General features: G+C 51.0%; 1 protein-coding gene across 1 annotated transcript in view; it reads left to right on the top strand.

Annotated features, from left to right (window-relative positions):
• The window catches only part of DDB1 (damage specific DNA binding protein 1), a 26481-nt gene extending 19120 nt beyond the window's left edge, over positions 1 to 7361 (top strand). Inside the window, exons 22-27 of the mRNA XM_007944905.2 lie at positions 4333 to 4503; positions 4895 to 5004; positions 5293 to 5462; positions 5882 to 5984; positions 6529 to 6652; positions 7278 to 7361. Of these exons, the coding sequence (XP_007943096.1) occupies positions 4333 to 4503; positions 4895 to 5004; positions 5293 to 5462; positions 5882 to 5984; positions 6529 to 6652; positions 7278 to 7361 (762 nt within the window). The remainder of the gene's footprint in view (positions 1 to 4332; positions 4504 to 4894; positions 5005 to 5292; positions 5463 to 5881; positions 5985 to 6528; positions 6653 to 7277) is intronic.
• The last annotated feature ends 5614 nt before the right edge of the window (positions 7362 to 12975 follow it).

The following is a 12975-nucleotide window of genomic DNA, read 5'->3' on the forward strand; positions in this document are numbered from 1 at the left end:
GAGGCAGTATCACTATGGAAGTAGGAATGCCCAACCTTCCTTCTGAGGAGTGGCTGGTGGGTTTGAACCGCCAGCCTTCTGGTTAGCAGTCAAGTGCCTTAGGCACTAAGCTACTAGAGCTCCTAGCCTCACATAGATGGTCTTTAAATGGAGTATCTCCTTTCACGGGTAATAGCCTTCATTTTGGGTGCCGATCTGTTAGTTTACTAAAAGGTGACTTCAGGGGATGGTTTGGTTCACGGTTTAAGACCATCAGGACAATAGTCTCAGGGAGCCCTCCAGCTCAGATGGTCCAGTTAGTTTGGACTTTATAAGAATGTGAGTTTTGTTCTGTGTTTTTCTCCAGGGTCCATTTACTGTGGCCCTCATCAGAATTGTGGGTCACAGTTGGCAGGCACCGTCTAACCGTCTAGTTGTTCGGTCTCAGGGTAGGCAATGCCGTGACTTGTGGGGGCTGTCCCCTCTGTAGACCAGTTGTTTCTCTGAGACTTTGGTTTCCTTCTTACCATACCACTTATCGTTCTACCTTACGTTGTGCGCCGTTGTCCACAGAGCACGTTCTCCTTTATGTCCTTGGGCTCTGTCTCTTATTTTAGGAATAATAAGGGAGTGGGTATGGTGGACGGAGCTCTGAGCTGGGCGTCAGTCATCAGACTAAATTGCACGAGCCCCTGTCTTGACCTGAGCATCAGAAGTATGGGGTTGCCATTTACCGTAACAGGAGGATTTGTGAGTGGAGCGAGTTGGATGGGAAACCAGAGGTTTGGTTTTGGCCATGTTAATGGGAGTCCTTGGGTGGCATAAATGAGTAAGTGCTCTGCTGCTAACCAAAAGGTTGGTGGTTCATGTCCAGCCAGAGGCACCTCAGAAGACAGGCCTGGCCATGTGTTTCTGAGCAGGGATGGAACCAGCTGTTGACAGTCCTGTGGGACACAGTTCTGTTCTGATACACGTAGGGTCGCCATGCGTCGGGACTGACTCCCTGGCAACTTTTCTTTTTCTTTCTTTTTAATTTAACGTGTCAGTGACTACTAATTATCCAAGTGGAAATGTCAGGTAGGTAGTGGGCTTTGACAAATATGAAATCCAGGGAAGAGGGAGGCTGCAGATAGCAGTGTGGCACGTAAAGCTAAAAGCCTGGGTATGATCACCTACGGCCACCTGTCACTGAGAGTGGATGAAGAGATCTAGACTGAACCCTGGGGTGTTTAAAAGTTAGGGTGATGGGGAAGATCCAGTCAGGCAGAGCTGGGCTGACCAGTAAAGTGGGAAGAGAACCCAGAGAGATCAGTGTTCTGGAAGCTGTGGAAGTACGTCGAGCAGGAGGGAGCTGACCAGCTGCAGAGGCTGCAGATGGGTCAGGTGATGCACAGAATGAAAATCGGCCCTGGGTCCGGCCGTACAGAAGTCAGTGGGGACCCGGAGCAGAACTGTCTTGGTTGCACATAGGGAGGGAAGCTTAATGGGAGTGGATTCAGCCGAGAATTGTGGAAGAGGACAGCTATCGTGGAGAACTTTGAAGGGTTTTGCATAAAGGAGAGAGTAATGAGACATGTCACCTCTGGAGTTACTTGGTTTTAGTTTCTAATTTTCTTATTTTAATACCTTCTTGTTTTTGCAGTGGAGGTTTACATAGCAGTTTAGATTCCCATTCAAAATGCAAATTGTTCGGTGGCTCTGGTTACATCCTTCACGATGTGCGAAAGGTCTCGGTATTTCCGTTGTGGTAGTTCTGTTTCCAGTAATCTTGTTTCCCTGCCCCCTTAGATTCTCTTTTGTTTTGCTTTAATTGTGAGTTGAGTGAAAGTTAACACAGCAAATTGGTTTTTCCATTCAGCAGTTCATATATGCTTTGTTTGGTGACATTGATTGCAGTCCCCACAATGTAACAGCCCTCTTCCCACTCCCTGGGTTTCCCATTTCTGTGCTGATAGGAGTGATCCATTAACAAGCGTGGAATTGCTAGAACGCTATTCTTGGGGCAGGAAGGAGGTGGGTCTGTGCAGTGCTAACCTTGCATGCGGGAGAAGGGAGAGTTGTTGGGTGCTGATGGGGAAAGCATGTGGAAATCCTCTTGGGTCGCACCCGTCTTTTCTGTGAGATAGCAGAGAGAAGGTAGAGAGGAAGTAGTAGAGGTGTGAGGAGAGTAGACATGGTGGGACTTCATTGTTTCAGGAGACCCGATGAATGGCTAGGAAAACGCTCGGTTACTGTGCAGGCCCACTTTCAGTGATTGTCTTGAATTAAAGTGAGACCAGTCATCCTTGATGGTTGTTTTTCCCCAGCTGTAGTGGAAGATTAGAATTGAACCCGTTGGGGTTTTGTTGGGTGAGCGTGATAAGGGGGAGGGAGGCGAGCAAGTCGAGAGTGTACGAGAATGATTGTGGGAGTGGACACTGAGCAAAGATGAAATGGAGAGCGTGGGGTGGAGGAGGTGCCATGACTTTGATGACAGGCTGTCAGGAGCGTCCATAGGAGTGGGCCATAAGAGGGGGAGGAGGCATTGGAAGGGTCTTTGTGAATATTAAAATCACCAGAAATTGTGGGAGCGTGATGGGGCCAGGGGTGTAAGTGACTGCATTGAGGAGTAATAATGGCGGTCTGCTCTGGCGGCATGAGCTTCTGCGCCGTGGTGTTTAGCAAAGAGGGACAGACAGAAGTCTGAAAGGGCAAATTGACACATGGAAGACGATCCTCCCTCCGGTCCCAGTGTGAGGGATGACGGAAGAGAAAACAGCCCCGTTGAGAGGGCCACAGAGTCCTCATGAAAGAGCTCCCCTTTGGTTAGATTAAGAAGGTGAGGGGACCGGGCAGAGAAGAGGTGGCCTGTGGCTCTGTGTTGTCCAGTGAGGATGCAGGACTTGGGAAGGGTGGGAAGTGAAGTCAGATTAGGAGATGTGTGGACCAGTGCTTAGAGAATTACTGTGTACAGAATGGCCATGGACAGAATTACATGTTTAGTAGCCACACTCTTAAAAGTAAGAAGTAGTAGTTGGGGTTTATTTTAATACGTTTCATTTAACCCAGTCTATCCAAATGTCATGTCAATATGTAATCAATAAAATACTAATAAAAAATTATTGAGATAGTTTACTTTTTTTCCTCTATAAAGACTTCAAACTCGGATGTGTTTTTTGCATTTATAGCATATCTCACTTAGATGAAGCACATGTCAGTGGTCAGTAGCCACATGGTGTTAGTCTACCATGTTGGACAGCAGAGGTGTAGAACTTGTGGAAATAAGACTAGGAGTCTTGGGCTTTCAGAGTCCTGGCCTTGTCCTTGACTGTCTCCATGGCTGGTGGTGATAGGGAGGCTGAGAATGTGGAAAGGGAGGGGTCGAGGTCTCGCCAGAGCGAGGGTTCCCCTTGCCAGGGTCCCCCTCTTCACTCCCACTGTTGGAGGTGTGGAGGCAGCCAGGCTGAGCCTACCTGATCATGAAACACACTGGCGTCACCCTTGACCCCATGGATGGGAGTGTGGTCACCATTATAATCATGACTCTTGGAGTATGTACCTGAGGAGCTGGAGCTCTTTGGACACCCCTTGAGAAACCACGGCTGAATATACTCTGGAAGTGGCTCTCTCTGCAGAGGCCGTGGGCAGGATACCTAGGCTCTGAAGGGTCTGCCAGAGAAAGCTTGAGAGAGAGTTGAGACCATCTTCCTTAGGACTTGGCTGTGCTGTCTCTTCATCTGTCTGCTGATTATAAAACATCTTCATTCTTTTGGAGATATGATTGTAACTGAAGAAGCATTGTGGTGGAGAAGGAAGAAAAAGAGATGGTTTTGTTTTTTTGGAGGAGGGGAGGGAATAGAAGAGGTACCCTTTGAATCTAGTTGTTTGGATTCCTTTAATTATTTAACAGTGTTTCTGTTGGCCTTTGGGTTCACGTCCAAAGGCTCCACGTGACGGCACGAGTTTTGAGGTTTGTTGGGAGGTCATCTTGTTCCTTTCTGATCAGGAAATTGGAGGCTGGCTGATCTTCTTTGCAGAGATATTTCTATGTTGACCAAACTGCAGTTGCACAAAGACCATCATTTGTCCTAGCTCTAGTATGACTTGCATTTTTATTAATATACGCTGGCTTTTTTTTAACATATAAAGGAAAACTCTGTCACAAGTTTGATATGCTAGCTATAATTTAATATTTCCTAAATAAATACTCCTGGAATAAGAACTATTCCTTGAAGTACCACTTAAGACTGTTCTACATCTCTCATTGCACTTTGGCAGATGGCGCTGCAGATGGTGGGATGAGGGGTGGGGCAAAACAGTCGTTGCAAGTGGATTGGGCGTCTTGGGCTGAGAGAAGTGCATCGCCCTTCCCAGGTGCGGCTCTATGAGTGGACAACAGAAAAGGAGCTCCGCACCGAGTGCAATCACTACAACAACATCATGGCCCTCTACCTGAAGACCAAGGGTGACTTCATCCTGGTGGGCGACCTGATGCGCTCAGTGCTGCTGCTCGCCTATAAGCCCATGGAGGGCAACTTTGAGGAGGTAGTGCAGGGCGGGAAGGAGGAAGGGCTTCTCACTCAAGCCATGAGCCTTGCAAGCGTTCACCAGTGGTGAGGGCGAATGAAGCCCACTGCTGCCGTTAGGTTCTCCCTAGAACGTGCATGCTCCCTGGATTAAGTCCTTTTGGGGGAGAACCTCAGCTGTACTCTGAGCAGAATCTCTCTGGATTATTGCAACCAGATGGGCAGCACTGGCCAGAGATTGGAGGAGAGCATCTCTCCAGGGTGCTGGGTAACCATGGGACTGCCTTCTGCAGGGCAGGGTCATGGCTTCTGGCTAAAAAAACAAGTTCTAGGACTGGATTCCATGCTGATACAATCTGTTCCATTCCAGCATTGATTACATTTTCTTGTTTCAACTTGTCTGTTTTAAGATTGCTCGAGACTTTAATCCCAACTGGATGAGTGCTGTGGAAATCTTGGATGATGACAATTTCCTGGGGGCTGAAAATGCCTTTAACTTGTTTGTGTGTCAGAAGGACAGGTGAGTTCTCAGCTCGATGGAGCTGGTGGGGAGTGGGCCAGAGCTCCTGGATAGATGAGGGTGTTCCATCCTCTTATCAACGTCTGGACACCTCTTCACAGAGGAAGAACTTTTTACTGAGAGAATCAAAGGCCAAAAAATTGGCCCCTTGAGACTGGCTCCTTTGCTGTGGTGTGGGTAGGTTCCCCGGAGAAGCTCAGTGCATGATGTCTACCACACATGGGCCTTGCAGGCCTGGTGACGGACTTGCGGAGGTTCAGGTGGCGAGATTCCCACGTTGTCTTTCAGTGCTGCCACCACAGATGAGGAGCGGCAACACCTTCAGGAGGTTGGTCTCTTCCATCTGGGCGAGTTCGTCAACGTCTTTTGCCATGGCTCTCTGGTTATGCAGAATCTGGGCGAGACTTCCACCCCGACCCAGGGCTCGGTGCTGTTCGGCACAGTCAATGGCATGATCGGTAAGGCTGATCCTCCAGCAGGGGCACGTTCCCACCCAGGCCTCCCTTCCTGAGATCACATTCTGAGGGACTAGGGAGCAGTCACGAGGACTGTCATGCTTGGTAAGGTGGAGGGTTGATAGGAGAGGGGAAAGCCTTCAGTGAGATGGATTGACACGGTGGCTGCGACGATGGGCTCACGTATAGCAGGGATCATGAGCTGGCGCAGGATTGGGCGGTGTTTCGATCTGCTGTGCATGGGGTCGCTGTGAGTTGGAAATGACGGCACCTAACAACAACATCAGGGGAGCAGTTGGACAAAGCCTGGCAGTTTCCTAGAGGAGGCTGCGCAGGCTTGTCCCTCTCGGGCTGCCCTTGGTGGGGTCGCTCTCTGTGGGCGCTGGATTCTTCTGCAGCTGACTCTCCCCTCACTTCTTCAGGGCTGGTGACCTCTCTGTCAGAGAGCTGGTACAACCTCCTGTTGGACATGCAGAATCGACTCAACAAAGTCATCAAAAGTGTGGGCAAGATTGAGCACTCCTTATATCCTTCAGAGGAGTGCTGGTGGCACAGTAGTTAAGTCATTCAGCTGCTAATCAAAAGGTCGGCGGTTCAAACCCAATCAGTTGCCCACGGGAGAAAGATAAGGCAGTTTGCCTCCATACAGATGTATAGCCTTTAGACTTGTGGATACTTTCAAACATGTGATTTCAAACACTTCTATCTTGGAAGCGTCCATTTCTGAAATGTGTCTGCTCTAGCCTTCTTGCTGTTGCGTGTCCAACAGTGAGTTCAGGACACAACACAGGAGCACTCCTCTCAGGGCTCTTGAGGGCAGTGGAGTCTGAGGGAGGAGAAGCATCAGTCACCTGGGACATCCAGAACCCAAGGTGTGCTGGAAGTTCCTGTACATTCCCGGAGATGGAAGTATTCCAGAAACGTCCCAAGCACTGTGCCTTTTAGCTGAAAAGATCATTTCTTGTTTTCATCCAGACGGTCCCTCTAGAATATGTTCCTGCTTGGGTGGGGATGAATGAGCAAGAGGGTGTTTCCATGTAACTGCACGTCCCTTAACTTGCCTGCCTACCTGGAGATCCTTTCATACCGAGCGAAAGACAGAACCAGCCACTGGCTTCATCGATGGGGACTTGATTGAGAGTTTCCTTGACATCAGCCGGCCCAAGATGCAGGAGGTTGTGGCAAACCTCCAGGTGAGCTCCGCCCTGTGCAGCCCCAGGGCCGACGGAACAAGTCCCTCTCAGGCTGGGGCCTGCCAGGAGACCAGACGAACTCTGGGTGTACCTCCTGGATTCCAAAACGCCAGAGGCCCCTGATGGGCATTTTCTTTACCCGCATGGGAAGGTGGAGTCAGGGAAAGGAGAGATTTGGTCACAGTTCATAGGTACCCACTAGGTACTAGGCCCTGTACCTTGGTTAACATCAGTGCGTGAGCAGCGAGGCACATTTGGGCATGTCTGGTCTCTGGCAGACCCAAAGGTGGGATGCGGGGTCAGGATTCTGCAGGGCAGAGAAGCTTCCACAGTGCTGGAGTTTGGGGTATTACTCACTGGCAAAGGGGACCTCTGGGGAACCATCTTCAAAAGGGGAGAAATGTTTGCCACGTGGTGTCCTAAGAACCAGCTTTGCCATCAGTCTGCCTGCTTAGCTGTACCCCCAGAGGAGAACCGTGGGTTTCTGATGAGTCCCTTGTCCCTGCATGGCACGGTGGCACGGTGTACCTCCTGTCTCTGTGGCTCGGGGGGATGATGTCCCTGAAGACTGTGGTGAAGGAGGGTGCCATCTTGACCTTCAGACCTTCCCCTTTCCTCGTTGCAGTATGACGACGGCAGCGGCATGAAGCGTGAGGCTACTGCAGATGACCTGATCAAGGTTGTGGAAGAGCTGACTCGGATCCATTAGCCCAGGGCAGGGACCCCTTTCCAGGCCCTCCCCTCCCCTCCTTCCTCTCCTGCACCATTGTCTTGGCCATGGGAAACTCCTCCCTAAGCCAGCTGCCTCAAAGCCACAGTTCACCTGTGTGGAAGCGGGATTTCTTAGAACTAAAACCAGCTCACTAGAGACCTGGGAATGGGCTGAAGGGAGAATCTTTTCTTCTGGATTTTCACCAGTCTCACATGACTCAACCATCACCTTGGACCACCAGACCTTGATTGGCGTTAGCCAGTGTTCCTCCATCGAGGGAGGAATTTACAGCTCTCTGGCTGAAAGGAAGCTCCGTGTGTGTGTCTCTCTCTTTCACGCATCATCCTCTACTAGCTTTTCATTTAGGTTGGGAGTGTGGGGAGGTTGTGGGTAGGGAGAAGAGGGGCGGGAGGGTTTGTCGTCTTTGAAGTGAGAGCTTCCTTTTCCTTCTGTTGCCTCTGAGCACTTCGGGGTTTGGAGCCCTGACCATCAGGCCGGCGGCTGCCTGCGCATAAACCTGGAGATGGTGGATGACCCTCAAGCCACAGCCCCTTTGTCTCTGGGAACTGCCTTCAGAGAGGAGGCGGTTGGGGGGACGTGAATTGGTTGTTAGTTTCTAAGTTTTATCAAATAAAGTAGAATCTAAGAAGAAAGTCTTTGTTTGTACTTTCTTTTCCCTGCTCTCCCGTGTCCCCATTACACCGTGTCCAGTTTGTGGCAGACTCGTTTCCCTCCTTTGTGGCAGCTACTGCAATTCCTTGTCCTTGTAGCTAGAAGGACCAAGTAGTGAAGTGACATCTTCCATGCTACGTGATTGTCTTGAGTGCAGTGCCAAGAACGACAGGTGTCAGGTTTTGGTGATTCATTAATGGTTTCTCTGGTTGCCCCTGACTCGGGTCACCATTTTGGATTCCTAGTCACCTGTTGTTGGCCTGGGATGGCTTGGGCTGCCTTTCCTGACTTCATTTCACAGCCAGATAACGTTTGCAATGACCAGCCGACTAGCCCCCGAGGTTTGCTCCTTGGCTGTAAATGGCCCCTCACGCACCTCCCAGCTTCCTGTGGTCACGGGCCCTCTGGCTTCTCGTTTCCTCTCCTCTGGTCTACTCAAGGGAACCTCTGGTGCCGTTGGTTTGAAAGGACGAGTAGGCACGTTTGGGGTTCGCTCTTCTGTCCAGCAAATAAAGCCCATCTCTCAGCTCAGTGGGTCAGAGTGTGTGGGCCACATCCCCACCAGTGAACCAAGGCGGCTCTGTGTGAGCGGTGGAGCAGGGCTGGTCCTAGGCATGTTGGCTGGCTCTTTCAGGACCAGCCTTTGATACGGTGTCAGGAAAATTGTGGTTTCAAGTTCAAACTGTGGTTTTGAGAGCTTCGGGCTCAGAAGGAAAAGCTCCAGGGTGCATCTCTGCCTTGGGGGTCTTCCGGAGTCAGGTTCCTCCCTGGGAGGCACTCCTTGTGTTTCACCATCTTCCTTTACCCCTTCCTCTCCTAGGATTCCTGATGGTGGGGAGGGGGTAAGGGTCTTAAGAGAGAAAATAATCAGCATCTCACAAAACCACGGTTTGAACTTGAAATGCAACACTGTGATTTGAATTCTTTAAAGTTATGGTTTGAATTTGAAAAGGCCTGCCCCCATGCCAGAGACCAGCTTTAATGAGGCAGGCAAGCAACAGTCTCCAGATTGTGATTTTAAACATTTAATCCTAGATGGGAGGCCGGCCGCAGTGCCTGATCAGGAGGACAGGCCGGAGGGAGGGTCAGCCGGCTGCTCTGTAGTGGTCTGGCACTCAGCCACCCAGACCTGCTACCTTGAGTAGGGGCTTCTACTCACCAGAGGCTTCCCTCCTAATCAAAAGCTGTGGAGTCCTCGCAATTTGTTTGTTTCCTCCAGTCTTGGGCACACTTCACTCAGCAACCTCTTGGAAACTGACATTCTGCAGCGCCCCGCTCCCATGTCCCCTCTTAAAGACCATTAATCACCTCTCTGGGGGTGAAAGGTTGTCTTTATATAGCCAGCTGGAAGGGCTCCTTTCCATGGCGGTGCTGATGAGTTCGCCTCACTCCAGGCCTCTGCACAAACAGGCCTTTGGGAAAAGAATAGAAACACTGACTCATCACATGACCATTTGGACAGGGGCACAAGCCAGAGGCACCATTTCTGCAGCCAACAATAACTTGGATCCTCCGCCCTTGGTGGAGGGTCCCTTTGTTAGTGAGCAGCCTTTTTTCCCATTTTTTTGCCACGGAAGTGGGGAGGAAGCACTGAGGAGCTTCAGTGGGGGGTGTGCCCAGAGCACTCCCTGAAGATGAGCGGAACAAGTGTGAGGCCCGTGAAGCCTTGGGATCAAACAAAACACGGGGAAAAGAAAATAGCTCCACCCAAACAAAAGCTCATGGTTTAACGTGCACATGAGGAGCTAGGTGCGTGTCATGGGGTTAAAGAAACGCCAGGGGCATTTAGAAACTTGTTTTGAGATTCATCAATAGGGATTGAGTGCATCTTCAGGATCTCACGTTCCTCCTCAGGGTGGTGGTGGTAGGTACCATCGGGCTGGTTTGGACGCAGCGGCCCTATTGTACAACAGAATGAAACGCTGCCCGGTTCTGCACCATCCTCACAATCATTGCAGCCACTGTGTCAGTCCATCTTGTTGAGGGTCTTCCCCTTTTCTTTTGCTTATCCTCCACTTTACCCAGCATGATATCCTTCTCCAGGGACTGGTCCCTTCTGACAACATGACCAAAGCAGGTGAGATGCAGTCTGGCCATTCTCACTTCTTAGGAGCTTAACAGGTGTACGGTTGCCAAGACATTTGTTCTTGTAGTCCGCGGTATCTTCAGTATTCTTCGCCAGCACCACGATTCAGATGCATCAATTCTTCTGCAGTCTGCTCTATTCACCAGTTTTTACGTGCATATGAGGCTATTGAAAATACCATGGCTTGAGTCAGACGGACCTTAGTCTTTAAAGTGACATCTTTGTTCTTAAGCACTTTTAAGAGGTCTCTTGCAGCAGATTTGCCCAGCGCAATACATTATTTCTTGACTGCTGCTTCCGCGGCCATTGATTGTGGATCCAAGGTAAAGGAAGTCCCTGACAACTTCAGTCTTTTTGTCCATTTATCATGATGTTGCTTACTGGATCATTTGAAGATTTTTGTTTTTGTGTTGAGGTATAAGCCACACTGAAGGCTGTGGTCTTTGACCGTCATCAGTAAGTACTTCAAGTCCTTTTCACTTTGAGCAAGCGAGGTTGTATCATCTGCATAGCACATGTTGTTAATGAGTCTCCAGTCCTGATGCCATGCTCTTCTTAGGGTAGATGTGGATTTTCTTTAGTTGCAAAGTGGCACCTCAGCTATTCCAGCTGCTCACTGGCCAGTGGTGAGCACACCTGCAGGGAAAGGGCCTTCCATGGGTGGGCGTAGGTAGGTGGAGTTGCAAACGAGGTAGCTGAGGTGGGCTTGGAGGGTGGGGGAAGAGGCCGCGAGGGATGACAGATGTGTAAGAGGAAAGTTTTGTCCTGTGTAAATGCCTTGGATGTTTGTGGTTAGCTCCTGGGGCTCTGCAGAAGCCAGGCAATCTACTTCGGTAAAGATTTACTGCCTCGGAAACCCACTTGGGGTCGCTATGAGTCGGAATCGACTCGACAGCAGTGGGTTTGGCTTTTTTTTTTTTTTTCCTGGGGCCAGAAAGGAGAACCTGGTTGACTTTGACTAGTGGAGTGAGAACGGCACTGATGCAATACATTTTGAGGGCCCACGTGAAGCACTTGAGGTTTATCCTTGTTCCTGAACAATTTGAGCCTAGACTTCCAGGTTAGTTCCAAGCACATTTCCACAAACAGGTGGACGCTGTAGCCCTTGAAGCAAGTCATGGTGAGGAATGCAGTATGGACTCCACTCACTGGCATCGAGTCGGATCCGACTCATAGCAACCCCTCCTTGGGTTTCCAAGGCGACATCACTGTGGAAGTAGATTGCCCAGTCTTCTTTCCCAGGAGTGGCTGGTGGGTTTGAACTGCCAGCCTTCTGGTTAGCAGTCAAATGTCTTAGGCACTACGCCACCAGAGGTCCTAGAGTATGGACACAGTGGCAAAAGTTCACCACCTGGAAGGAAGGTTGGGCAATCTACTTCCACAGTGATACTGCCTTAGAAACCCAAAGAGGGGTGGTTATGAGTTGGATCTTACTTGACAGCAATGAGGATGTTGGAAGCAAGAAGGGAAAATGGCCTAAGAGTCTGAAGGTCCTTAGCACTCAGACCCAAATGTGTAAGTTTTCCTTCATTGTAAGATACAGAACATTTTGGCAACCTATCTGCTGAAAGTTTTATTGACGAGAAGATGGGTCAAAACTGACAGAGGGAGCAAACAGACTTAAGTGTGAACATCTGCAAAAAGACATCCACCCAGCTTCAGGCAAGGAGATCAGCTTAGCAGCTTGTGTCCAAAAGCAACATACAATCTGACAACAACCCGAAACACCTGAGAGGTCCCCTGGCTGCCAAGTCTGTATCATGATCTAACAGCATCATGAGGTCACCAACGAAAAGGAGAGTCAGGTCGCATTAATGAAAGTATGGTGTGTCTGGAGGCAGCTGAAGGAGAGGCCAGGCCACCACTGGGACACCATGTTCATTTGTGGCCACCAGTGTTGAGGACCTCCATGGCAGGCCGAGGGTAGCCAGCAGAGGGCAACCATGAAGGAAGAACCAAAGGAACTGTTTTTTGTTTTTTGCTTTTAAAACTGGAAAGAAAAGACCCTTTCTAACAAATGTAGTTACTGGGCTGCCTTTGGACAGGCAGTGAGCTCTTTATCCGTAGAAATGTTTCAGTAAAAGCTTGAAGGTTAGTTTCAGTCACCCTTTCTGCCTTCTCCCAACTGGATGATTCGGCCTCCCGTCCACCACCTGCTCACTTCCTCCCTTGACCTCTCAGCTGATTGCGTGTCTCTGTGGCCTAGGGCGGTAGCAGAAGGGGGCAAAAGAGACTTAGCCTTCTTCTCCTGTCTTTGCACTGCCAACTGCCCCATCCCCACCCTCATCTCCCACCCCAGCCCCCAGGAGCTGGGGAGAAGCCACCTGCCCCCCGCTGGGTGCCCCAGGAGACCGTGGATTCAAGACCCGCTAGTATCCCTGGGCCAGGGAGCGGGTGGACCTTGAGCCCCGCGCTCTCAGGGGTTAACGTGAAAACCTGCGGGCAGGCTGGGGGCCGGCCTGAAGCTGCCGGGGCTCAGAGACTCAGCGTGCTGCGTTTGCTTCCCACCTTCCCCGGACAACAGGCACCTCCCGCTCCCGTAAGCCGGGCAGTGCCCTGGGGGCGCAGCCTCTGGCGCCGGCCTTGTTCCCCAAGTCTTTCCTCCCAGGGCCTCCTCTGTCTGACGCCCACAGCCCTTCGCAGGAAGCCGAACTCCTAAACCCGGGCAGGGGGTGTGGGCCGAGGGCGAAACCCCGCCCCCAGGGGTCCCTGATCTTTGCCCCCGCCTCGGGCTCCGCACCTCCCCGCGAGGCCACCGGCGGGCGGGCGGGCGGCGCTGCCTTTTGTGTGTCTCGCTGCGAGGTGCCGGGGACCCCCCAGCCGCCCGCCGCGTCCCCGCGCGGCCCCCGGCCC

Source organism: Orycteropus afer, unplaced genomic scaffold (genome assembly GCF_000298275.1).
Source record: "Orycteropus afer afer isolate SDZICR_OR568_19922 unplaced genomic scaffold, OryAfe1.0 scaffold00130, whole genome shotgun sequence".
NCBI classification, from domain to species: domain Eukaryota; kingdom Metazoa; phylum Chordata; class Mammalia; order Tubulidentata; family Orycteropodidae; genus Orycteropus; species Orycteropus afer.